The sequence below is a fragment of the Nestor notabilis genome, unplaced genomic scaffold (assembly GCF_000696875.1).
Source record: "Nestor notabilis isolate BGI_N333 unplaced genomic scaffold, ASM69687v1 scaffold12574, whole genome shotgun sequence".
In the NCBI taxonomy this organism is placed as follows: domain Eukaryota; kingdom Metazoa; phylum Chordata; class Aves; order Psittaciformes; family Psittacidae; genus Nestor; species Nestor notabilis.
Genome location: NW_009926942.1, coordinates 102326 through 129749, shown reverse-complemented (window position 1 = coordinate 129749; position 27424 = coordinate 102326). Strand labels below are relative to the sequence as shown.

Below are 27424 nucleotides of genomic sequence, written 5' to 3'. Positions count from 1 at the left end.
CACACACACACACACCCCATTGATCAATATTTGGCTGTCTTGCTGCAACTTGCTGCAGTCTTTTAAAGGAGTAGTAGAGAGAGAGGGAGAGAGAAAGGGGAACTGACAGGAAGGGGTAAGGAGCTACACATGTCACATGTGCTTTCTAAGACGGCCAGGAGCATCTGCAGGCTGGATCTGGTGGAGGATGCTGCGGCAGGGGATACACAGAGGGCTCCAGTCGTTTTTCTACAAGCTGGGCTTATTCGTGAGCAGGCATCCGGTGTTTTTCCTCACTGTGCCCGCAGTCCTGACCATCATCTTCGGCTTCAGCCTGCTCAACCGCTTCCAGCCTGACACTGACCTGGAGAGCCTGGTAGCCCCCAGCCACAGCCTGGCCAAGATCGAGAGGAGCTTAGCCAGCAGCCTTTTCTCCCTCGATCAATCCAAAAGCCAGCTCTATTCGGACTTGCACACCCCGGGGAGGTATGGCAGGGTGATTCTCCTCTCCAAACCCGGAGGCAATATTTTGCATCAGGCTGATGTGATCCTGCAGATCCACCGAGCCGTGCTGGAAATGAAGGTGAACTACAAAGGCTATAATTATACTTTTTCCCATCTGTGTGTGTTGAGAAATCAGGATAAGAAATGCGTGCTGGATGATATTATTTCAGTGCTAGAGGATCTGAGGCAGGCTGCCCTCTCCAATAAGACAACAGCCAGGGTGCAAGTGAGCTATCCCAACACTAAATTAAAGGTATGCTCTTACTGCATGCTTTTGCCAATTAAAGAGGCAGCACTTCATTTCTTGTCCTAAACAGCAAAGAGAAATATAATCATATCTATCTCTCTTATCTCTAAATGTGTGTGATCTGGGCTTTCCTCGGAAAGCAGCTGAAACCGGTGCCTTGCTATTGTTCTATCCAAGGAGGGAGGGAGGGGGACTGTACGCTAACCATTCAGGAGAAGCAGGGAGTGGAGAACAGCCTTGGAACCGGGAGACCTTGCAATGCCTTTAAGGGTTAATACATCTGGGAAAGGGGACAGGAGGTCTGTGTGTGTGTGAGAATTGGGGGTTTGATATCACTTTTTCCAGCCCCACTGTCGGGGTGGGGTAATTTCTCTTTAATGTGGCCAGAAAAGGCTTTCCTCACATGCACAGTGGGCTCCTGTATCTCCCTGCCCCTGCGAGTGCCGTAGGAGCGTCAGGAGGCTTGGGCCAGAAGCAGTTTCAGGTGTCCTGCCTTCTTTTTTTTACCTGCATGCAAAGAAGGGGAAGGGAGGAGGAATTTTTTCTCTCGGTGTGATAATAATTAACTCTGCCACTGATGGATGGGCTGGAGTTTTGGGATGGAGCCCATCAGCTAAAGGCTTCCAGTGAAGGCGAAACAAGGTAAAAGGTGAAAGAAGTTTCAGTCCTTACAATTAAAAGAATAAATAATTTGGCACAAATTATTTCAGGAATATTCCCCTGGCACACAAGCACCCATCTGCTTCCCCTTTCATCTGGAGCAGTCCAGATCACCGGGACTAACCTGCTATGAGCAAATAAAGTGCAAAGTTTGCAGGTGACTGCTGAAAGAAGTTTCTATGAATTACAGTATACCATGCACCAGAGGCACGATTTATCTAACAGAGTGTAACAAACTCCTTAGTACACTAGTTAGTCGTAACTCAGGTCACAGTGAAGAGGATATGGTCTTTCTTGGACCAGAGAGGCTCTTTAGGGTCTCCTGCCCCCTTTTTCCAGAGATCCTCAGGGATGATGGAGGTAGTGCTCTTAAAAGTACTGGCCAGATCCTGAAGTTTTCATTTTTTAATTACTGTTCATATACCAAGAAAAAAAGTTAAGCCAGTCCCTGCCCCAAAAGCCAAGCAGAGACACAGATCGATTTTACTGGTCTTTTTAATCCAGCAAAGGGCCAGGTAGGACAGCTGGGATTTGGTCCCATTGCTCTAGATGGTTCAGTAATTGCTTTGTGCAGAGTTGTGGCTATTTGAGTTGAGTGTGTGGAGTTGAAAAGGTGTCCTTGCTGCTGCGGGAAAGTCCTGAGTGCAAGGAGTGCTCAGAAACACAAGTTATTCTAAATTAAATATACTTGAACAAATTTTACCTTTTAACTCACTCTGAAGACAACCCTGCTATTGCAGAATTAAAATGTTTTCTTTGCATTTTGCTTATTCTTAAAGTCAAGATTAAGCCAGTTCAGCGGACAACACTGATATTCTAGATAACATCATTATAAACCAGCTTTTTGCAGAAATAGTCATTCTACTCTCTCAATCCAGATTAATTTTCTTGTGTAGAGAAACCCCTACTGAGCTTCGCAAAACTAGGATGGGGTCACTTGTAATGTGAGCGGGTTTTACTAGGAGAGTGCATACAGATCCTCCTTTTTTAAATATAAAAGCAAAGTTAAAAATAACATGGTCTAGGTTCATGATTTATTGGAATAAAAGTGATCAGTAGGTAATTCACACAGAGAAAGGTTTTCCCAAAGCATTGATATCTGACTGAGTGTTCCTGAATAGTAGCCTGGCACCTCCAATTCCCCAAGTAGTTATGTATCATCTTCTGGATGAAGGAATAAATGTCCTTACATATCTAGGTTTGAAGGTGGACAAAGCAGGCACCTTTCTACCCACTTCTCAGTGAAGGGAGCTAAAGTAACCAAAATCTGTGAGTGCACTTTAGAGAAAAGCTAACAATTACGACCCATTTCTGCAGATAGGGAGAGCCCCTGGTGTTACTGAGAAACTCACTTTGCCACAGTTTTTCTTTTCTGATATGGTAAGGATTCTGTTGTGGGACCACAGTCAGCCCTGGGCTGGCCTTCAGCTGTGGCGTGTCCTCAAAAGACTCACCTCCTCTGGTCTTTTTGGCTCCAGCTGCTGGGAATAAATTATTACTTTGTATAGATTAACTCACTAGGTCAACTACCAAGGGCTAGGAAGCTGTGGGCAAATGTCTCTTGCTGTCCTTCAAGCCATGGCCAAAATCTTGGTTTAATCCAGGCTCCCAGGATATTTACTGACCTTCCTCTCTCTGCACCTCTGAGCAAAGGCTGTAGAAACCCAGGCGTTTTTTGCTTCTTTTGGGGTGTCTAGAAGTCTTTAACAAGAAATATCTTGGATGCTGCAGGCAGTAGGCTGGAGCAGTCTCTGGATGTTCAGCAAAGGGAAACAACCTCTGTGGCTGTAACTATGAGGATTTCTTTTTGCTTGCGTTGTGACATGAAGGAGTGGTTGTGGTTACACCTCATGGGTATGCAAACAAGAGGGCCAAATCTGCCTGCCCTTATTCAGCGTGGTCTGGAGTTCATCACACTCACCCATCCATGTCCTTCCTCAACTAAATGTTCTGGCACCATAAGGACCCACCAAGGTCTTCTAGGTTACCTCACTTTCCCAAAGAACACATTGGTTGGTTAATACTGGTAGGTTTTGCTCTGCTTTATTCTTTTAATAATGGCCTCAAATTTAATAAAATTCTCCTAAGAACAGTATGGTGGGTTTACAAACTGAAAGTGTCCTAGATGTGCTTAGTCTGCAGCTGACATGGGTCAACTGTCAACATGTACTGGTCTGGGAATCACAATGACAACGCTGAGCTGTTCCAACCACTCTCCTACTCCATCTGTGAGCTGCAAAACCATCTTTTAGTTTTTTTCTTTCCCTCAAGCTTTGTGAGGAACACTTACTTTGTCCCTCTTCTCATGTCCTGCTGGAAGCCAAACTAGTTGGATTCTCCCAGGTGTAGCTGGCTGAAGGCAGGCTGTGAGTGAGCTCTTGCCAGATCTTTCATGGGAACTTCATGGGAGCCATACAAGCAGGTTTCAGCAAAATGCTCTGGTTTTGAAACAGCTGATATTGGGCTGCAAAACCTAATGAGACTGCTTGGCTTTTCCTAAGAAAATCTGTCTGTGAAGGGTAATGATTGTTTAATTGTTACTTGCTGTAGTGTTGGAAGAGCTTATAGACTCAAATACATCTGTCTTCACTGCCCCTCTGTAAGTCAGGAAGTCTTGGTCTCTCCACTCACCAGAGGAGCAGTGACATGGCACTTACATCCAGAGCGCAGACTGCAGCGTGGTTTCAGATGCCTGAAGTGAGCTTAAAATCCACTCTGGCAACAAAGGGGTCATTGTAAACTAGTTTACTCTTCTGAAAGGCCAGGTGAACCGGGCTGTAGGAAAATGCCTGCTCCCACTGCTCTGGGGACACTGTCTAGCCTTATCATGGTTATTGCTATGCTACGCTGCAGTCTGCAGCCCAGCCAGAAGAGTGACTTGCCCAAGGTCATGCAGATAGACCGTGGCGGAGCAGGAAAACAAAGCTGGATGTATGAAGTCTTGATGAAGGCTTTTGAGATAGGTTCTGGAGCAAGATTGATCGTGCTTTCCTCAGCCCAGGCCACAAAAACAGTATTCATGTGTTTGGGGTCTGTATTGTGCCCTAACCACATAGTCAGGGCAAGTCTACGCTAAAGCACCAACCACTGGTCACCAAACTGCGAAACTGCAAGTTTTGACAAATTCCAGCATCATTTTTGTCAATTATGTCTTCCAGAACTGTGCCTGCCATGACCTGGGAGATAGTACATGAAAGAAAGGGTCCCTTGCAGAGTATATCTACTCTGTTCAGGGAATAACAGTGTGCATCTGCTTGAAGATGTTGTACCCCTGCCCCCAGGGCTGGAGTATGGTCTAAGGCACATGTTATTTGTTGGTATAGACAGAATTATTGATTATGTGGGGGTTATTTCTTGTGCATTATCTGACATGAGGAAGGAGATTGGGTCTTGACCCTGATTTGACAATAACCCCAGCAAATTTGCTGTCCTTATTAGGAAAAAAGGAAAAAAAAAAATCACTACAAAGATTGAAAATTATTTCTGAACACAACCCTTAACCAGAGGAAAAAAAACGAGCATGAAAACATTTTTTTTTCAGGTATATTTCACCCTTCTACTGTTTCTTTTCATGTTTGTTTGCTAGTTTGTCTGAGAAAGCATAATAACTTACAACTTATCTTTCTGAGATCACAACAAATATGATAACTGCTAGTTAAAAGAAAACTTTGTAAACAGATTCTATTTTGTAATACTGCCTTCGATTAATTAAGTATCAGTCATTTATGAATGCTTGTCTAAACAGCAGCCAATAAAACAGACATTTCTATTACCACATTTGCGATAAACACATCAGCTGGATATTGAATTCTTTCTTAAGTAGAAAAGTTACTTGCATTCACTTAGTATTTTGAAACCTCTAGTTACAGATATGCTACTGGCCAGATCCTCAGTTTTTCTCACACGAACAGCTGTACTTTTAAATGAGTCTTGCTCCATTTTCTTTCACGGAGATTCTTTTCCACTGCTCTAAGTTTAATCCCTCCCTAGATGACTGTGAGGATTGTGCCACCCCCATGGGACAGAAAGGATATAAAAACAGAGCCCATCTATATCACAGTAGCATCTGAGTATCAAAATTATCTACAAACTGATCATTCCTTCAGTAAAGTTGGTTCAAGTGTAAGATAACTCTGGCTTCAAGGACCAGACGTTTCCTTGAAGTCAATATGTTCTGTACCCTTTTGTGGTACCACCTGTCCCAATCTAAACTTGTGTCTCAGGATCCTGTGAAGTGCTCTGTGACAGGCAAAAGCTGCTAAGTCAAGGCAAAATAATAAAACATGAGCTGAGAGAAGATCAGAAGAGGAAGGCTGGAGGCTGCAGAGAGTTTTCATCTCAGCCTTTCAGATCAAGATAGACTTGGGCAGGCTGAGCTTGGAGTAGCTGCTCAGTAGCATGAAAGCAAGTGGAATATATTTGAAGGCAAACAGCTTCTTCTGGCTCATAGGTTGGAAAACTTATTTGGCAAAAAAAAAAAGAAAAAAAAAGAAAAACAGACCTTCTTGTTCTTCTAACTGTGTTTCTGTACTGCCCTGGAGGACAAGAAAGGGCCTGGAGGGGCTATTGGAGCTGGTGTTTGTGGCAGGTTAGCTATGACCTTGCTAGGAAATGTCCCTTCAGCCATCAGCTCTTGAGGATATGATCAGACAGCCTGCCCGCTGCATGTGGGCAAGAAATGAAGTGTCTCCTTGTATTTTTCAGAAAAATTCTCCACTTTTTCCTCTGCTTAGTGCATTTGGAAAGTTCTCTTTCTTATCTCTGATAGACCAAGATGACCCTTTTGCCTAAAAGGAAGACTAGACTATGAGCCCTGCCTGTACCAGGAACACAAAACCAGGTTAACCTGTACCAGGACTAGCTATCCCAACATAAACAAGCAGCAGAAAGACAGCAGAAACTCATCAAAGCAAGGGTGGGGTTTAAGGTGCTCTATCTGTGTTGCTGTTCTTCAGTTATGAACTTATATTTCCCTAGTGTCTGTGGAAAATTCCACCTTCACATCACCAGGCTGTAGACAGCAGGTTCCTTGTATGTGGGGCTCATTCCTTCCCATCTAGCAGTTGAAAGCAGTGGCCATGTCAGAGACTTCAAAGAAAGTATTCTCCACTGATCCCCCAGATGACCTTGGTCAGCTGCTTCATGCCTTTCCCTCCCACCTCTTCCTTTTTTAGTTTTGTCAGCACTTGCTGGAGGACAGGGCCTATTATGCTGTGCCAGGCCTTCTGGAGACCTTGCCATGATGTAACAATAAAGAAGCAGATGGAAGTTTGGTTGGATAGAGAAAAGCAAGATGCAATTGCTAGCGCCTTCAGTTAGCAACGACTCCTCAACACTGTGGATCTGGAATGGATGTCAACCACTTGCCAAAGGCAGAAAGTCCAGTAGCACTTTGCAATTTTCCTACAATAGCTACCATTCTGTGGACAGAAAAAAAAACACCTTATTTCCTTTACTAAATATTCAGTTAATGTGTGGAAGTGTTTCTGTGCTAGCATCTTCTAATCTCAGCCATACCTATGACTTTTCAAACTGTCTTTGGAGCCCCTCACTGTACTGGCTGTTTGAGCTGTTGGAGGGCTCTGAACTTCTCCCTCTGGATTTACAACTGCTGAGTAATCTTGCTATCTGTAACAAAAATTCAAACAAATTCAGATACTGCGTGCTAACAAGGCAAGAGAATGATGAGCCTTAGAAAAGATGTGCCATACTCTCAGCCAGAGAAAGATGCTTTTATGCAGAAGCGAGGAGAGAAAGAAAAGGAGAGGAGATCCTTAACCAACATTAACTGATAAAATTCTGTGGTAGATAAAAACGTTCTGTGGTAGAAGTGGGAAGAAATTTGTAAGGACAAAATTAGACTAATAAATATGCCAAAAATTATGTAATGTCCTTTACATATATGCAGTATGCATATTACATACATATCTTTCTTAAACAATGATGTAGGTGAGGTTGTGCCATTTGAAAATAGTAAGCTAAGAACAAAACTTGCATTAAACCTTTTAAGTCATTAAAACAGAATATCCTTATGCAGAGCTCTGCACAGTTGTTATCACAGAATTCATGGTGAAAAAAACCTGATGATTGGTTTTCCAAGAAGGGTGAATTGAGTTGGCAAAATCATGATCTTGCATTTCTACAGAAAGCTTTCAATTTATGCAGCCCCCAGATCTTGCACACTCCTAGTGTAAAGAGTGAGACATGCTGGGCATGGCTGGGACTTGAGCTGAAAAGCAGCTTTAAATACAGATGAAACAAAATCTTCAATAATGTAGGAAAGCAGGTGCTGGGTGTCGTGGAAAAGAGAGGGAAAGACAACGTGAGGCAGAAAGGGAAAGCTACAAAACCTTTTATACCTCTGTTGCTCACTGAATAAGCCCTGTTCACTGTTTTCCTACCTACCAATGTGCAAGATTCCTGTGCAGAGAATAGATAGTAAAGGAAGTTCTTGGTAGTGTGGCTGTGAAGCATCCTGCAAAGGGAGTGAGGAGTGACAGGGAGTCTGAGCGCTGCAGAGATGGTCACATGCAGTGGCATATGTCATTGTCAGGGATTCACTGGGTGTAAATTAGTCTCACTCTTACACTGGTTAAGCCATTTGGGAACGGGAGCTGTGGGTAAAGTGCTTGGAGATCTTTGATGACACTAGCAAGTGAGATCTGGTGGCAGAGGGAGGATTTCCAGCTAAAAAGAATTACAGATCAAAGAAAAAATAGCAATAATTTATTGGTGGGCAGCTCTAGTAAGGCACAGAAATTCTGGTGAAGCATCTTTTAGTCCTTAACCCTGCTCACACGGTGGTGGGTAATCCCTGCACTATGCCAGTTCTGCATGCCCAGCAGCGTCTTGGCAAGATATCCGGCAGTCCTCCCGCAGCTGTGAGTCGTCTAGATCAACTTTTCTCCCTGGTTTTATGTTTTGGCACCAAACATGCCCTCCTCCAACCTACTCTTGCTACTACCACAGCCAGAGAGCTGCAGGGGGGACCGTGAGTTGTGAGACTGACATGCCAGTACCTGGCTAATGCAGAAAAGTTTTGGTCTGATAATGACCTACAACTGAGACAGAAAAAGTCAGTCAGCACCAGAGTTGTATAATGTTTCCTGAATAAGTATGATGGCAAATGTTTTGGTGTCTGCCAGAAAACTTCTTCTTTAAAAAATATCAATTGCACAAGGCCTACAGCCTGCTCATTTAAGAACGCAAAGGGCAGTCCTGCCTACCTGTCCCGTGCCTTTGAAAGCAAAGCACATTGCAGAGAATTTAAGTTTATTACAGCCCACCTGTGTAGGGCACACAGTTGGGATTAAAGATCAAGCTCATAATGGGCCAGTCTACCACAACTAATTTCCTTGTGCAGGTGGTGGGAGATCTGGCAGGTGGCACTGAATATCTCCACAGGGGATCCTGAACACCTAATGTGTATCCTTCCACAGTATATAAGGAAAATAAACAGCACCTACAGGACTGGTTCAGTGGGCACCTAAGTGTGCCCAAGTTAGGTACCTAAGCAAGACAGAAAAGTTGCCCTTTGTGTAAAACAGTGTTTTGCTTTTCTTACACCTTGCATAGTTGTTTCCACCAGCATTACACAAGTGTTGTCAGTCTGATGGGGAGGTGTTATTCTTACCACATACATGGTGCATTTTTTCACATGTCAACTGCTTCATAAAGGGTACTACGAGCCCAAAGTGGCCATGGAACATTTTGCTGCTTCTGTGCTAAATCACATGCTAAGGCATGCACTTACCTATCTTGCATGTAGTGCCACCCATAAAATTTCAGCTGAATCTTTTTCTATAAGGAGTTACAGTACTCTTGAAATCAAAAGCATCTGTGAAACAATGTCTACTTTTGCCCTTAATTTTGTCTTGGAGGAAAAAAAAGAGAAGGGCAGTTTCATTTTGGTATGATCCCTAACAAAATTGTTCAAGTTTTTTTTAATAGAATGTTTTGAATGTTGAATATATTTGAAATAATATTTCTTTCAAAGCATTATTTCAAAATTATTTGCAAAATGTTTTGCTCTTACATTATACATTGGACTAGAAAATAAAGGAGAAAACCAAAAGTTACTTGAAAAGGAAATGTTTTCCCATGTTCATAATTTGGGGAAGGAGACATCACTCTGAAAATCACAGAGAAATGAAGTCACTCCACCAGCTATGCCTGGTAGGGTCCTGCATGGCTGAGAACACAGCCCAGTTGCTATGGACATAAATGTATCTCTCCACAGGGTGATCTGGCTCTTGTTAATGCCATTTTTCATTGGAGACAATGGGCCAAGTGTTGATGGACCAAGTGATCCTCTCCCAGTTTTCCAAGTAGGTTTAGTCTGTTGAGCAATTTGCAGTTCATTAAAAAGAAATATGTTGTTAGCAGTACTTCATTATGCAATGCAATCTCTTGTGTGATGGGACCTGTGACTTAAATATAAATCACTCTTTTCCTAACCATTTTTCCAGAATAGTTTCTTAGAGTAGATTTTGATTCATTAAAAAAATACATTAACAAATTCAGTACTGAGCAGATGCAACATAGAAATATTCGTATGTATTTTCCTCCTGAAAATCCACCCTACAGTTTGCTCATGTTAGAATCATAGAATCATAGACTAGTTTGAGGTAAGGAGTAAGGAGGTTCTTTACTCCTGTCCTACTGAATGCATTTTTATTCACAAATAACTGCAAAACGTCCTCCAAAAGAGATTTCACCACATAGGCTTTTGGAATCAGATGATAAACTTCCTCAGAAGAGACAGTATGTTAATAAATGCTTTACCAATGTTTGGTTTTTTTGTTTGTTTGTTTGTTTTGGGGTTTTTTTTGTTAAGTACCATTAATTTTCCTGCCTATAATAGATTTTCCATCCACACATAAAAAACACTGGTCACACAGTGAATGCACGACAGTTATCGTAAATTGCATAGAAAGTTGGCACAGCAGCAAAGAAACATGAACATTTCTGAATATTTACGAACGTCTCCCCAGTCCTTTCTTTCCCCGGGCTTCAAATTAGCACAAGTATTAGGCTTTAGGTGTACACCCTAGCATAAATTTCATAACCTTGACAAGCTTAGGAGCTCCACGGTTCTCATAAATCATTTGATGTTTTGTTTTTGAGAAAAATTCAATTTTAAAGAAAAGGTATTTTTTTCTCCTAAAAGAATAAAGCTTGTATCCTTAAAGCTTTTACAATCTTCTTGCCTCTAGTATAAGATTTTGGAGGTGGGAGAAAGAGGAGGACATCACTGAAGGGGAATGTGTGTTATATAAATGCTAAATACTGTAACTGGTTATGTTCAGTGGTCTTTTCATCAGAATATTTACCTCGAAAGGAAAGTTTAAAACAGGTAATGATCTGACAGGTAATGTCACTACTTAACAGATTGGAACAAAGCTTCTTTAGGAATGATTCTGATACTTTCCTTGTGGAAAACCCAATTACTCCTTGAAGCAGCAAAAATGACAAGGAAAATATGACAGAATAGGACATATATCACTTCCTTTAGAGCAGCTAAATAAAAGGTAACCAGGACAGAGAATAGCCCAGTATGAAACTCAAAGAAAGTCTACTGCACCCTTAAACCATTTGAATTGGTTTTTCCTATAGTCTCTTCAATAAGGATACAGTAGACAGAAAGGACATCTCAGATCCCGTTCTGTGAAGGAGCAGATTGAGGTGTGGGATGGTGATTTTGGTGCAGGACCATGTAATCAAGAATTCATATTCTGCTCTGCCTCAGATCCTTCTTTCCCTTACATTGATTTTCCCATCATGAAGGAGTGCTCTGGTGCTGCTGGAGAAATTCAGTCGGAGAGCTGTTAGAGTTTTATGGGCAATCTCATACCTTTTTTGTGTAACACCAAGAGGTCAAAGACGTAAAAGCTTTATAAGGTCAATCTAAACCCATTCCTTGGCCTATGCAGGATTATGAGGAAAACCTAATAGAAAAATTAACTCAGATTGGCTTGGATTGGAAATCAGTCATGTGGGCCAGAAACTGGCTGAAAGATTGTAAACGAAGAACCATGATAAATGATAATGTAACAAGTTTATGGGAGATATCTTGCAGGGTATCTGGAGAATTTGTATTAGGTCTGGTCTCATCTAAAATCTCTATTAATTATCAGGAAGTGGAGTTGAATTGCATAGGAATGAAATTCACAGATAATATTAAACAAAGATGACATGTCAGCAGCAGCTGAGTCAGAGAATTTACACAGACAGCACCTGAGCAGTTAGAAACCTGAACAGAAAACAAAACAATTTTCTGAAGAGTTTTGGTTACATTCTGGTCCTCAAAGGGCAGTCTAGTGTCATCCCTTGAGACACATTCCTGTTAGCTGAGTTTTGTGAGTGTCAAACTGAAGATGCAGTGCTTAAATGATATGACCAAAGTCAAAGAAAAGTTGATGTTAAAGCTGAGATTTTGCAACCCGCACAGAAAGGTCACTTAGTTTTACTTCTGACTCTGACATTGCTTTGCAAACATGGACATTTCACTACTTGATGTTGTCCTTCATCCTTCACCTTCTTGAAGGTCAAGTTCTGCAGGTCAAAGGCAGCTCCGTATGTTGAGTTTGAACAGTGCTTTGGAGGCTGTAGATGATGTGATAAATAATCACTGAAGCCTTGACAGACTATAGTTTTGCATTGGTTCTTCTGTTATCTTTCTAGAATGAAATCAGTCATCTTCTGGAGCTTTGTGCTATGTGGAGTTTGGATGGGTCAACCACTAAGCTGTTTTGCCATGTTGTGCATCATCTGAGTGTTCCCCAGCACTTCAAATTCGAATATGTTCAGACCCCTAATTTGACAGATTGGTTCCATTTTATCCTTGTTGAATATTGTCATTCACTAATTATATTCTGGTTGTGCCAGGGAAAAATCCTTTAGCAAACAGTCTTAAACTCAGTTGAGCAGGATAGTTACAAAATACTCAGCTGGATCATTTCTACTATTTTCAGTCAAACTTGAGTGTGATTGCAGACCAAGTCTCTATGAACAGGTTGATGATGTTTGCAAAATGGATCATGGAGTCAGGACGTTTTTCCTCCTCTTCTTGACAAACATCCACAGTGTTAGGGCATTTGCTGCAATGGATGTTTCCTAGTCTGGTCTTCAGGGTCAGGCTGTGGCCCTGCCCTGCGACTGAGGGTCCATGATGTAGCAGTTGTGGATGCTCATACAGAAAGTCAGGATGGGAATACTCATCCAAAAGATGGGATATATTTATTCTAATTTGGGCTCTTATATATTCAGCACCTCATCGAAACTGAGACAAATGTGCAACGAGAGGAGAGAAGGGTGAACCTCCAGAAGCAACACATTTCACTTTTTCTAAACAACTACATTAGGAGGGGGTGAACTCACCCTTCAGAGACATCATGGACCAGAGAAAGAATGTTCATATTATGCATTTACCTTTCAGATTGGGTTAAATTTAGGTAAAATTAATTCCACTATATATTTATTTCAAATCACAGGCTAAAAAATCTTGAGTTCCATAAAACTTCCGTAAGCATGGGAATAGGCTAAATATGGAAATATTTATAGAAAAGACTTATGTCATGTGAAGCATTTCTAAATGACCTAGGGAATAATCTGCATTTGAACTGACATGAGAAAAAACTTTTCAGAATAATTTCATGGGGAAAATCAAAGCTTCTTCTCAAGTCCTTTGCAGCTTTGTCTCACACTGAATCTCTAAATTTTTGCAAATTATTATTAGATAGTTGCAAAAGAACTAAAATATATTTATCTGAATAAGGAATTAGCTTCCACTGAAGGCACTGGAATTAAATGCCATCCTCCTGCAAAATAGATTGCCAGATATTGGCAGTTTATTGCATCAGTGAGATGGAGATTTTACAGAGTGCTCAGAAAACAAATGTTGTGGTTTTATCATCTGGAAATACTTTTCAATATGATTTGTCTTTGGCTTACTTTATTAATTTTCTTCCCTAAGTATTTATTTATTTGAAAGCCAAAGGTGGCTAGATACCATGAGGTCCCACCATCTGCAGCACTTTTGTTTCAAAATTAAAAGTCCAATCCTTCCTTTTCTGCCAGAACCAAAACCTTTCCAAATAGATTATACTAATAGAAATTGAAAAATCACTTCGCACTCCAGGGAACTTTGAAAAACCTTTTTAAAAAACATGTATTACATTAAAGTAACTGTAAAATACCTATTTGAGAAAAAAAAAAAAAAGTTTTGATGTCTTGCAGAGAAAAGTCTCAGATAAGCTGAAAAAGTGGTTGTCATTGTTGTTACTATTATTTGCAATGAATACACTACATTTCTCCAGAAGCATTTATACACAGTAACTAAATATTTATCTTACTTGGTATCTTCAACTCGTTCTTAACAATAGCATTACACTAATATATAAATCTAGGAACACATATAACCTAATCTTAAGCATTTAATGAAGGTATTTAAATTAGAGTTTGGGACATTGTAGCATTTAAGAGGACTAAAAACATTAAGAATGAGATCCACTTTACTGAAGATCAAAATCACCCTCAGGAGGGGCCCATTCTCTGCTCAAGCAGGCAGCCTGGTAGACCTGGCATATCTAAATTCACAGGTTTGGTTAAGATCCTGACTCGGGACCTTAGAGCCTAAATTCTGACTTTTCATGGTTTGTGTCTTCTGGCTGAAGAGGCACATCCAAGTCAGAAATTCTGCTTGAAGTTAATAGCTACCATGGACTCCCAGAACAGGACAAATACTCAGCCATGAAATACAGCCACCTTGAGGATGAAGCTACTAAGGTGTTTCATAGCTGACACCACTGCTGGACTTCAGGGTTGGAGCATAGGAATTAAAGAAACCCTTTGCCAGCTGGCAGCAAGGAGGGAATTAAATCTTTCTCTTGTTCTTTTTTTTTTCCTTTTTCATTTCCATTGAGTTTGCATAAACCTGGATTATTTTCCGATCCATTTCACCACATGCAACAGGGACTGCTATTCCCAAGCTTGGCAGGGAGGAGGTGCAGGATCAGGAAGGAGAGGGAGGAGACCTCTCCTTTGGCAGCATCACCAGTTCAATACTGTGAAATTTAGTGACTAAAGAAACTCTAGTGCCAGACAGGAAGATGTCTGGAGCATGGGCAGCTTTCTCCAGCTGTGCATTTGCACAACACTTCGCACAGCAGTGTACTGGGCTGTGCCAGAATTTCACTGGTGACCAGTAATTATGGTGTGGACCAAGGCCTCAGTATCTGCTCTACCCTGTGTGATTGTTCCAGGCTTCTGCAGCACAAAGGCTGCATGAAGATGAATTGTTCCCAGCATGTGGAGCTTGATCAGTGGCAGTTGGTAGCAATTCCCATAATCTCTAGATGAAGGTTTTGGGCTGATGAAAAGTTTTAAGGTGGCTGCATGCTGTTGTTTAACATTTGCTTGTCATTGCAAACATGGTCTGTGCACACTGAACCAGCACAAGGCACCCTCAGAGTATGGTTAAAGAAGTAAAGCTGGCCCTTGTAGTGTTATCAGACTTCCAGTGGGAGAGCTCTCCAGTGAGGGGAGGCAATGAGAAGCCCAAAGTGGAGATGATACCATGAGCTTTACTTTTTTGACTGGAATAAGAATTAGAGAAAACACATTAGAGAATCACACATGACGGTACCTTCATTGCTATGGGCTACTAAGAACATAAAATTTTATTCTGAAGAGCACGTGTTACAAGATGATCTTGAGACAGATTTTACAAATACAAAAACTACCCGCTGGTGTTCAAATATGGGGGGGGTAAAATCTCTTTGAACATACAGAATTCAAAAGTACCTTGGGGAGGAGTCAACTATCTCATACGCAGATCCAGAACCCCAGCTTCTGTTATATTTTAATGCATAAGTACAGGTCTACTTAAATGCCTCATTCCCATTCCCCTTTTCCAAACTCTTGTCCAATATTATTAAAAAAAAATAAATAAAGGAAAAAACCATCTGAAACTAGACATTTTTTTGGCTCTCTCCAGCTAACAAATGGCCAAACTCATTAAAAATCAGTGTGTGCTGGAGGGAAGGGGGTGATGATTTAGGGTAGAGAAATTGCTTCACAATGCCAAATTTGAGATTAAAAAAAAAAAAAAAAGAGGAAAAACTGACTAATTATCTCTTTAAAAGGAGGAATATTCTGCTGCGAGTGTTAAGTGTCCTTAACTGTATCGGTTTTGTGCAGTGACTTGTTTTATCTTATTGAGAACTGTGAGAGTGGAAGCTCCTGATAGGACTTTGGTAAGAGCACAGCATTGCCTTGCATTTAAAGGCTGAGCTTAGTTAACCTGCAAACTGCTTAGCTGGAAGTTCACCTTTAAACCACACTAGCCCCAAAATCTTGCCACATCATTCTTGGCTCCTTACCTGATTCTCCGTTATTTCTTTTCTTCTTGCCTTTGATAAAACATTATTGCATCATTTCCGTACTTTGGCTGCTGGTCCCCAGAGAAACCAGGAAGAGCAGAGACAGAAAATTAAAAAGATGTTTGCCAACATAAAACATAATTTAAAAAGAAAAAAAACACCCTTTGTGTCATTATTGAAACTTCAGATTGTAAGAGCTTAAATGATTCTTGTGGATCTACTTTACTCCTCACTTTTTATTCTCTGCTGTTTATTTTTTAACATTTCCTTTAGATGGAGTAATAAAATCAGACAAATCCAACTCCTTTTGCTTCCTGGCAGGTTTTCTTTCTAATTCTTGTGTGTATTGGACTTCAAGCAGTGTAGAGAAAACAATTAGAAGAGGTACACAGTGGGATGCAGACAAAGCAAGAAGGCCTACAAACCTTCCAGTGAAAACTTGTGACCCCTTTTTAAAATCTCCTTTTAGGGACAATTATTGGATCCCATGCTGATTCCTAAAATACTTCACCTTCCGTATAAGAAGTGTGTGGCGAAGTTTTGTGAACAATTTTCTGCTTTTCTGCCTTTATTTATTTATATAGTTAGTTAGTTGATATGGAAAGAAGACAATGGAAGTTTTCTTGTTTTCTATTGTCTTTTTTACTTTATTTTAAGAATTAGGTTCTTATTTTGCCTATAACTCCATGGACTTCAAAAAAAGCTTTAGGATTGGATGCCTCACAAGAAACAGAAAACATTTGGGTGGAATATTGTTCTGTTTACTCACATTTGGAGAAAGCTGTGGCTCTCTCGAGATAACAAAACTCCCTTGGATTTCACTGGGGCACAAGACAGCTTTAATTCATTAATCTTTCTTGCTTTTTGTTGTTAATTTCATTCAAATCCTTGCATCTGGGAGAAGGATTTATTTGTTAAAAAATGAACAGTTGCATTCTTTCTCCCCCTTCCCTGCAGCTCATTTCATCTTCTTGTTTGTTGAAGAGGTGGAAAATCTACAATAACTATGAGTCTCCCAAAGGCATCTTCCAGCCATGTCACAGAAGACACTGTCTTGGTGTGCTGTGGTTTAGAAATGCACAAAGATCAAAAATTGGGTTAAATGGGCCACTGGCCTGCACTGAAAAAGCATTTCTTGTCTTTTCACACTCTTTGTAATTTTATTCCTTTCCTTTGAACATTTTTAACACTGAGTATGAGCTGTGGGTGAAATCAGAATTAATATGGAGTATTCATTAATAAGAAGTGTTTATGCTATAAATCCCTAGAGTTTACAAAAAATGTGTTCTTCATACATGTACCTGCATATGTGTGCGTGAGTGTTTAACTGTATATATCCAAATATTGGTGTTTTGTGTTTCTCCCTTGAGGCACTTCTGTCTCTTTAGTGATACATTCCTACATTTCTTCTTGGCACAAACAAAATCCTTTGGGATGAATAGTAGCTGTGTACAAGACCACAGAGACAAGCACATTTTTTTTTAACTGGATTTGGGTACTCTTCATGGCTTAGCACCTGACAGAGGCCTAGATGTTGTCCCAGTTTGCATAGGTGGAGGGCCATAACTGTACCATCTAATGTAGGAGCCTGGATTTCCCCTTCTAAAGCCATGTGTCACCTCCTTGCTAAAGTTTGTTTAAAGTAGGATTTGAATACAGGAAAAATATGAATCCTGTCCTGCTTGGTGATGTGAAGTGTGCAGGTCGTTGGGCAGAAAAAGTGTTTTTGAGGAAATTCCTACACCTCTGCAAAGCTCCTGGCTAGCTGAATCAACCCACCATGAACTGGAGCTGGCCTTGCAAACAGTGCAAGTGGGGGAACATGGCCCCTTTCAAAAATCTCCAGCAATCAGGGCATGGTCCTGTGTATGGTGAGAGGAAGCCACTGGCCCATAAACCAATTCCCTGCTCCTTTCTATGTAAGAGGCAGAGCTGGAGTTATTCATGCAACCCTCTCCCTTTTCCCCCACTGCTCACCCTTTGCACGTTGACCTGTTACAGGGCACTGGGGATACCCCAAAGCTGGGGATGGGGTTTAAACCCTCCTGTGCTGCATGGTTCCCTACAAATAGAGGTAGGGCAGCATACTACAGCATGCAGGTCTTGCAAAACCAATGGCCAGGAGCAGATAGACACCAGCAGGAAAAAATAACATATATGATATGCAGCCTGAAGTGTCACTTTTGGGTTGAAAATGCTTGAAATTTCCTGTTGTTCTGTTGGAGTGTCGAGGGGGAGGTCAATTTACGGTTGAGTTACTGCAGTTCTGCTCAATGCTACCGTATGGCCTGGCGTCCTGCGGGGAGGTGGGAAGGAGGGATGCTGGAAGGGGATGGGAAGGCAGTGACTGCTGAAGCACTGACTGCAGTGCAGTGGCTCCTGGGCAGGGTTGTGCTCATCTGCTGCCACTGGCACAGCAACACAGAGCATGGGAGGCACAGGTCTGCTCTTTGCAGCAGGATGTCAAAGCAACTTTGCTTCCACCTGCCTTCTCCTGCCCTCTTTCTGGGTGGCCAGGGTGCAATGAGAACTGCTGCTTTATTACCTCTCACCCTGTATTTTCTCCCTCCTTTTCACACCTCCAGTCTCTTCAGGGCACCGCATCCCATAGCCCCACTTTTATTTTACAGTTACAACAAACTTCTTTTGCATCACTGACTACTTTCTTGCTACACAAATTCCCCCACAAAGCACTCTTCCCTCTTGCTTAGTTTGGCCACAGCCATCCCTTGGACAGGAGCCCATTCATGGATAGGCAGGGGAAACTTGTTCTGGTCTTCAGTGATTATTTTCACTGTTGTCCTTCGTCCCGGAGGATTTAGTGGCTAGATGCAGACTGAAATTTTGCTCTGTAATATCAGGGAATGTCCACTGTCAGGGACAGGCTGTGAAAAACAGAAGGCTGAGCCCTAGGCAGCTGCCTCAAGGGCTTTTTTGATCCTGGACAGGGCAGAGCACAAACTCTAAGGACAATATACGGTGGGGAGGGAGCTGTAGCTCTGTGCCTGCAAGAAACAAGAGGACAGCAATATTTTAAGACCTAACCTGGTAGATTTACACATCCAGCCTTACCTACGACTTAAAAGGTCCTGCTGACACAAATCTCCTGTGGAAGCTGTGTCACTGACAGCAAATTGCATTGAGCCACCCACCTTCCCCTCCTCCTGAGTGGAGGAGCATCAAAGCAAACTGCGTTTTGGGACCCATCTCATGAGTCTGGGGTGTAGCCACCAATTCACCTGCCTGAACTATCAGTACCAAAGCTATTCCACTGCTATGCCTGTGACCTTGCCCCTGATGGAAGGGAGAGAAGAGCCAGCTGTGCCCCAACCATACCTCCCTGTGTTAGCAGTCCTCTGTGTTGTCTGTAACCCCTCCATCTTCCAGCAATACCCTTCCCTATCCAGGTGTTTAATCACAGCCAACACAGATATTACTCGGCAGCTTCAAGGATACCACTGTGTCTTTGGGTGCATGAGTGTCATTTAGGACAGCTGGGAACAAAACTGAGCTGGGAGTGAACTGGGCAGTAAATCTATCCCAGAAAGATTGCCCAAAAGGTGGTAGAATCCCCTTGAAGTGTTCAAAGCCAGATTGGATAGGGGTTTAAGCAACCTGTTCTAGTTGAAAATGTTGCTGCTCATTGCAGGGAAGGGATCATCTAGATGACCTTTAAAGGTCCCTTCCAACCCAAACCATTCTATGATTTTATGAAAAGCTGATGGTTTTCATAAAACAACTAAAACAACTGACTATGCTCTAACCTCTGCGGATTTTAGTGTAATATTTTCTATGACCTAGTTTGATAGAGTAGGAATGTCCTTATCACAGGGAGAAATAACTGCATTGATTTCATTAGGATGTTTATTGCACAACGTATTTTGACAGATATTCCTGGTTGCCCTCTATTGAACACTTTAACATTTTTGAGATAAAATAGTGTTTAACCAGGATTGAATGCTTTATCCTAACATTTCTCAAATGTAGCTTGTTATGATCCATCACTCCAGTTGATAAGAGGTAGCAGTTAAGAAAAATAAAAGTAGAGATAAATTTGTTCGCAAAGGACCTGCAAATGTATTTGAATTAGAGTGATCTGGCCATAGGATACAGGGGCTCCTCTCCTCCTTACCAGGAATCTGAAATTACTTTTAAACCCCTCACCAGTTATAACCCCCCCTGAGAAGGGTGCTGGAAAGGCAGGACCCATGCAATCTCAAAAATATCTCAAACCCTCTGTTTTAACCTGTGAGAGGGAAGTCAGTGGAGGTTGGTGCCATTTGAAGCAGGGAGGAGAAGACATCTTCCTCAGGGCTGGTGCAACAGTGAGCAGTAACAACACTGAAGCCCTGGGATGGTAGTTGAGGGTGAAGCAGCTCCATTGAAATTATTAAGGAAATAAAAAGGTCCCAGGTAATTTAGTAGTAAAGGAGCATTGCTAGTATCCCTCTGGGCTGCACACAGAGAGGATCTATGCCTACATTAACACCAGCAAAAGATATTTAGCTCAGTAGGAGCAGCTGGTTTTGTTTAACCTGAGAGGTACTGCTGTGGAGCTAACCAAATACCCCCATGTCATTTACACATCTTTCTAGGATATGGAGAGTCCAAGCATCCTGAAGAGTTTGTAGCCTGAAATATGGTACAGGTTTATCCTGCATACATCCATTCACCATTAGTGATTTTTACTGTTAAATGGACAAGGAGTTTGGATTTTCAACCATGTGCGAGGCCAGGTCTGCATAAACACAGGTGACAAAGTCCATCATGCTGGCGGAAAAGGAGCACGACGTTGTCCCCACATCCCTCATTCTTCTGAGTGTCTTAGGTCTCATCCTCCTCTTTTCCAAGTCTAAACTTACCAAGTGGTTTTAGGGCATATAAGAGAAGAGAAAGGGTATATAAAAAACGATTTAATGTTTTCTACCAAAGCAAAGATTTTTGCTTGGCCCCTGTTCAGCTGGAATATCAGATGCCCCAGCAAGTGATCTATATTTCATGCCATTTTTAAAGATGCTCAGATCCTGAGAGAATTAGCTGCCATTGGAATGGTCAATGACCACTTTTGTCCTCTGCGAGAACAGACATGGTGAAGTTTTCATTAGATATTAAGAAAAAAAAAAGGAAGATAAAACCGCATAGATACAGCCTGGGAATTGAAACTCAGGCTCCAGTCATGCTAGTGACCTTGCTAAAGACAGTTATCATCTTCTGTTGTTGATCCTCTGGAGGTACATGGGTTTAAAATGGTGTACAACCAGTAACTATTATTGTTACTCAATTTTTTACTTTGCTTTTTTGTGTATTGGATCAGAGAGTAGCAACATATGTAAGTAAAATATGTAAGGGATCTGCAGTCTGAAGCATGAAATTATCATTATGAAATTAAAAGTATCATCATGTGGGCATATACCAGGAAAGACATACTAATTAACAGCACAGGCTTTTTTTTGTTGATGAATTAGACAGAATAAGAGATCTTGTTCAAAACCTGCCTGGTCTTCAGGCCTCATTTGTAGAAGCCACTGTGGCCTCATTCCCAAACCTCAGGGTTAGCCCAGGAGCTTAGTGGTTCGCATCTCCTTCTTTCACCAAGGTGGTCCTGGAGGACAACAGAGAACTTGGGAGGGTGAATAACTGCCCTGAAGTGCCCATAAGACACCAAAAGGTAGTTATGACCCTGGCGTGGATGCCCTTAAGAGATTCTGGAAGTTATGTTTGCAGCACTGGGTCTTCATTTTCCCACACTTTGGTCTTGAGCTGTAAAATGGGATGAAAGGCATTATTTTTCCCCATCTTTTTTCTGTCTTCTTTGCTAAGATTGTAACCGTTGCAGTGACAGCCCTACCTAATGCGTGAGGAACTTCATCTTTCTTAGAGTGTATGGCAAAGACAACATATAAGATGTATTAGAAAAGAGCCCCATTTTCCCAAATGCCATGGTGCCAGGTTCGTGTTTGCATGCTATAAAAGTAGCAAAGGCCGAACCTTTGCATACATAGGAAGCAATCCAACTTTGGAAAGAAAAGGATGGACAAAATGACCTCAAAGCAATTCAGCATCTGTGATTTCCTCAAATTCCATCTGAAAGCTTGCTCTCTATTTTGCTGACATATAAGCTGGGTGCCTTATTGTACATCAGTGTAACAAATAGCCATTATCTTCTGTTTCATGGGAGATACAGCAGAACATGATTTATTTGTGCCTGCTCTGGTGCCTCTTTTGAAATGTCGCCGTCATTCAGTGCACCTTTTGCAGAGGAAGGCAGATGGTCATCGCAAAGTTTCCCATAACCTTGCTGTGTGTACTGCATAGTGAATCAATGAAACCTGAATTACAGTCCGTTGTCAGAGTTTGGAGCTGTGCTGCTAAAGTATCTTGCAGTGGATGAAAACATTTGAATGTCAACACTGCATCTACACTGAGAAAATATGACATTTCTCCCTAAAATTTCAAAGCAGTGCCAAAGGAGATTTTTAACTGTGAAGTGTGAGCAGGGACTACATTGCTCAAACCTTAATTACCAGCTTGGAAATGTACCTTTGTGAGTATGTGAGTGTGAGGTGTGACCTCTCCTTAGGAAAAAAAAAGTAGAAATCATGAATCAAAAAGGATTCTAAGCTGAAATACCAGAGAAAAGGAATTTTTGGAGTCCAAACAGCACCAGCTGCCCCTCTGTGCTAGCAGTCTCTGCTTATATGACATTTGCAATGAGGCTTCAGGTGATTTCAGAAGCTGGCATTAGACTGCAAATCACCTTTCATGTCAGCTCGTGCCAGGACACCTTGCCAGAAACCATTATTTCAGTGGGAAATAACAACTGGGAATAGGGAAAAAATGAACTTCTGAAAAGCACTTTGTCACATTCCCTGGGCTGAAAACAGTGAGCACCTGCCATGAAAGCAGGCATAGACAGAAAATTTTTGGTGGGACGATTACCTCCTTTACATAACAGAGACAAGACAAAGTGAGCATACGAAACATTTTCAGCACTGTCTCTCAATTTCTGATGTTTACTTACTCTGTGAGCAGACATGCCTGAAGACATCTGTGTTTCAAAAAGCCTGCTACCTTGCTTCATTGATTTTTCCTTAGGATGGAAATTATTACAATGAACAAGTCTGGCATTTTCAGACAATGGCCTGATGTTTCTAGAAATGGTTAATGTTAAATGTAATAGATGTTAAAAGTGTCTCCCTCAAATGCTTCTGCCCTTTCAAGATGACTGCTTCTGTGTGTGTGTAGCGCAGAACATCTCCCAAACTCAAGCTGTCAGTCAGCTCATTCCCATAGCACGTCTAGGCAGAGTATAATCTCATGTGAACTTGTTGCTGCCATATGTTTTGTACATTAACTGGCTTGAGAATTGTATGGTTTTATTAAATAGAAGAGGAAAGAAATCTGAAAACTTATAAACCAGTTTACAGGAACTAAAAAGGCAAAATGTTGTTACTTGGTGTGCAACAAACATTTAATCAATGGGCTTAAACTTTTTCATCAAAGAGATTACTTGTGCTAGGTCATTTTTATCAGATCTACCAAGTCTTCTTCCTCAGTTTGCAGCTGGGTTTGATCATCTAAATCCACCAAACTTCCCCTGTCTTGGAAGGGGCACATCACAGTTATCCTAGAGAACTAGAATAACCAGTGGCTTAAAAGCAAGGACCATCCTTACAGGACTTTTCTTACTAAACCTTTCTTACAAAAAGAAAAAGGATCATCTAAATGGGTTCAGTATCCTAAAAAAAAAAGTCTGGTCTTGTAAATAGATGGGGTTGATCCTGACTGCACCTGATTTGCCGTGATTGTAATAGAGTCTTTTATGTCCTAGCAAACGCTGAAATAAGTGAGATCAGAGCAAGATTTATATTCTTGAAACATAAAAAACAAATCCTGGTTTAATTGAGGTGCAAGGTGGATTCTTTGTGTCACTGACATAAATCCATGAAACATCAAATAAACACTTCCAAAAGTATGATTTTCATTACATTTTTATAGAGCCAGAGTAGAAATTAAACTTTGTGGATCTGTCTAAATTTACATCTGTATGCTGAGGAACTGGGCCTCATTTTCTGTACATTTCTAACTTCTTAAAAGCATTTCCAAAGTGTCAGGAAATCACAAATCTTCCAGAAATTGATCTTCATTTCAAACATTTCATACTTCAGCAACTGGAGATTTGTTGTTTTCTGTCGGAGTTAAAAGGTGGAAAAATGATCCTCTCCTGCAGGTGAGGAGCTTGCATGCTGCATTTCAGCCCCTGAACATCTGGGACCTCAGTGAGTGTCTGAGCAGTCCCTGAACTGCAGCACAGAATTGCAAATGAATCTATAATGAGTAGGGAACAAAGCTGTGGCAGGGAACTGGGATGTGTCCCAAAGCCCACTGAAGTGAATGGTACAACTCCTGTTGACTGCAGTGGCCTTTGAGCGGAGCTCTTGGCATGTCTGTGAAAGGAAGGTACAGTCAAACAATATCGCTGTGTCACATCTCAAGCAGGATAACCACATGCTCATCTTTTTCACTTTCTCTCTCAGGATGGAAGGAGCAGTTTTATTGGCCACCAGCTTGGAGGGGTCTTGGAAGTGCCAAACAGCAAGGACCAGAGAGTCAAATCAGCCAGAGCCATCCAAATCACTTACTACCTCCAAACGTATGGCTCTGTCACCCAGGACCTCATTGGGGAGAAGTGGGAGAGTGAATTCTGTAAACTGATGCACAAGATGCAGCTAGATCACCAAGATCTGCAGCTCTACTCGCTAGCGTCCTTCAGCCTCTGGAATGACTTCCACCAGACCAGTCTCTTGGCCAGGGGCAAGATTTTGGTGAGCCTGATGCTGATTCTCCTGACTGCTACCCTCTCAAGTTCCATGAAGGACTGCCTGCGTAGCAAACCTTTCCTGGGACTCTTGGGAGTACTCACTATCTGTATTTCCAGTGTCACTGCGGCAGGGATATTTTTCATTACTGATGGAAAATATAATTCTACTCTGTTGGGAATCCCTTTCTTCGCTATGGGTAATTATTTATCTTCATAATAATAGGATTAACAGAGTTTAATGACAGGATTGTAAATTACATCCTGGGTTACAAAGTGCAGATTTTACCTTGAGTGAAATTCTAAGTCATTTTCATCGTGTTAAATTGTTCTGTGCCTTGCCAGAAAAAAAAAAAAAAGAAAAAAAAAGGGAAAAAGGAAAAAAAGCAACACAGTAGTAACAGTAAAGAGCTAATGATGTTGCTGGTATCTCAGCCAGTATGAGAGAGGGGCAGTTTTATTGATGTCTTCTACAAATTGAAGGAGAAATTTTTATTGAAAACTAGTCAGCTCAGCACAGAAGATGATATGTGTTGACCCCACTTTGATGGGAGGCCAGCCAAAAGAGTAAGTTAAAAGAGGAGCGTGCCAAGATGGGAAAGATTTTAGCATCCTTCCGAGGAGGGCTTCTCTTCCAGCTCTGTCTGAGGAGCAGAGGGGAATGGGTTGGTGTAAGAATAAGATTGATGGACTTTATCTCAGGGAGATTACTGTTGTAGTGTTTGTCAGGCTGTAAGCGATAAGGGCTGCCAGTATCTGTAGCACATAATTCCTTGGTCTGTGAAGTCCCAGATCAGCTGCTGAGATTTTCTGTGGTGCAGCAGGGCAGGGGAAGGCACAGATGAAGAACAAATATTAACCTCAGCTCTTTTAGCAGAAGAATTGGGTTTGTTCTTTCTGTTAGTATTTCCATTCCAAGCACTTTCAGTGCATCTGTGTGGTTAATGAGTTTGCTGGGAAGGTACGTTGGAAAGGAAGAAGGAAACATGCCCAAACCAGCTTGCTGAGGCAGCGCTTTCAGTGCAATCACGTCACAAGCTTATTAGAGTTTAACTGTTTCATGAGTCTGAACCCAAGCAATGACTCTACACAAAATCTTAGCAGTGGCAGCCCACAGACCTAAACCCCTTCATGTTGGCTTTTTGATGGCAGAAAATCTTACCTGTGGACAAAAGTCTGCATCTTTACAGTTAATTTCATAAATTCCATTCACGTTCCTAGTACTCAAGCCCATGTCCTGTGCTTACAGTGAGGGAACTAAAAATGTAAAAAAGCAAGTTAAAGCCAAGGGTTGGAGAAGGGTCTTATAATTTTCTTAAAAACCTCAACCTCCCAAACCCCTATATTTTCTTTCTCTTACCCTCAATAAGATTCCTGTTGTATATACATCCTGCCTTCTATTTTGTCTGTCCCCTGATAATACATCTATGCCACTAACCAAAGGGACTCTATGCAATCCATACAGGCTGGAACATCAATTGAAATGGAAGTAATATTGCATTCAAATTATTCATGCCCTGCAGCCCCAGGATGAGGCAAGGTTGGGAGTTTCTGAAAGTAGGGTGGCTCAGTTTCCCATCTAGGATGGTGGTAATCCCGGAGTTCGTTTGCTGTCTGAGGAAAAGTAATATTTATAACTTTCTGTTGTGTTTTGCGCTGTCTTTCTTGTCACATCCACTGCCAAGAGCAAAAGAAAAGAAAAGAAAAAAACCCATCTCCTGAAGTGGATTGCTTCTGTAACATTATATTGAATGACATATTGTAAAAGAAAACATTTAAGTAACCCTTCTACAGAAATTTCATTCAGGAATCCCAAACCAAATTGGAATTATCATTAGAGAACAAATTGCAATGCCTGGGAGCTGCTGCTGGTAAATATTAGGCAACAGTTTTAGAGTTTGGTGAACTAAAAGCGAGGAAGCATGTCTTTCCGAAGTCATGCTGGGTTACATCCTGTAAAGTTCCATGTGTCTTTAGTCCCTCAAACGACAGCGTCAGCTAATGAGACCTTTCTATGCCTGTGATATACCCAGGGTGTCACAGACCTGGGCTCCCCACAGGACAGGGATTTCTATTTAACCTGGTTTCCTGTGAACTGGTGTGACACCTTAGAGTAGACCCGTTGAAGATCCCATGACTTTTCTGTGGGTCAGTACATAACTCTGGCCCATATTGTACCAATGTACCTTGTTGCTAGCACAGCAGAAAGCAAACTACACATCAAATAATGATTGAGTGAATATAGATTAAAAAGTGTGCAAATTGGGGTTGTCCAGAATTCCAAATGCCAGATTTGCAAGTCATCCCTTCAAAGTTGAGTTACTTAGACAAAAAAAAAATAAAGGGAAAACCAGGCAGTAACAGCTACAAAGTGCTTACAAGTGCAATGTATGCAGAACACACAGGCATTCTTAATTCTGGAAGCCCCTAGCTTTGAAACACTTCAACCTGACATTTGCAAACTGTTCATTTAAAGTATATTAGTTTGGTCAAAAATATAGTTTTCTCTGACATTCACTTTTCAAAAGATTAGTTTTAATGGAAATTCTATGATGTTATCCTGCACTTGTCCTTTTTCTTGCAGTGATGGCAGGATGCTGCCATCTGAACAACAGGAATAACCCTGGATTGTACAAATATTTAGGTCCACAGTTCCTCTCGCAGTATAAAGCTTTTGTGGGTTTCAGTAGGTGATAGAAGCCTATATAAAAGTGAAATGCTTAATATTTTTTATAAATTTGGACTGAATGACCTACACATTAAGTATTTACTGTAGCTTTGCTGTGAGGGAATGGTTTGCTGGGATGAAGTACATCTCTGATATACTAGGGAAAG

The 27424-nt window shown here is 41.4% G+C and overlaps 1 protein-coding gene across 2 annotated transcripts in view; it reads left to right on the top strand.

Moving 5' to 3' along the window:
* The first annotated feature begins 4 nt into the window (after positions 1-4).
* The window catches only part of PTCHD4 (patched domain containing 4), a 78217-nt gene continuing 50797 nt past the window's right edge, over positions 5-27424 (top strand). Inside the window, exons 1-2 of one of the 2 annotated variants that reach the window (XM_010013829.1) lie at positions 5-562; positions 24309-24789. In XM_010013829.1, coding sequence (XP_010012131.1) covers positions 137-562; positions 24309-24789 — 907 coding nt within the window. In that variant the 5' untranslated portion in view covers positions 5-136. Of the gene's footprint in view, positions 737-24308; positions 24790-27424 lie in introns of both variants that reach the window. The other variant, XM_010013828.1, reaches the window with a different exon arrangement.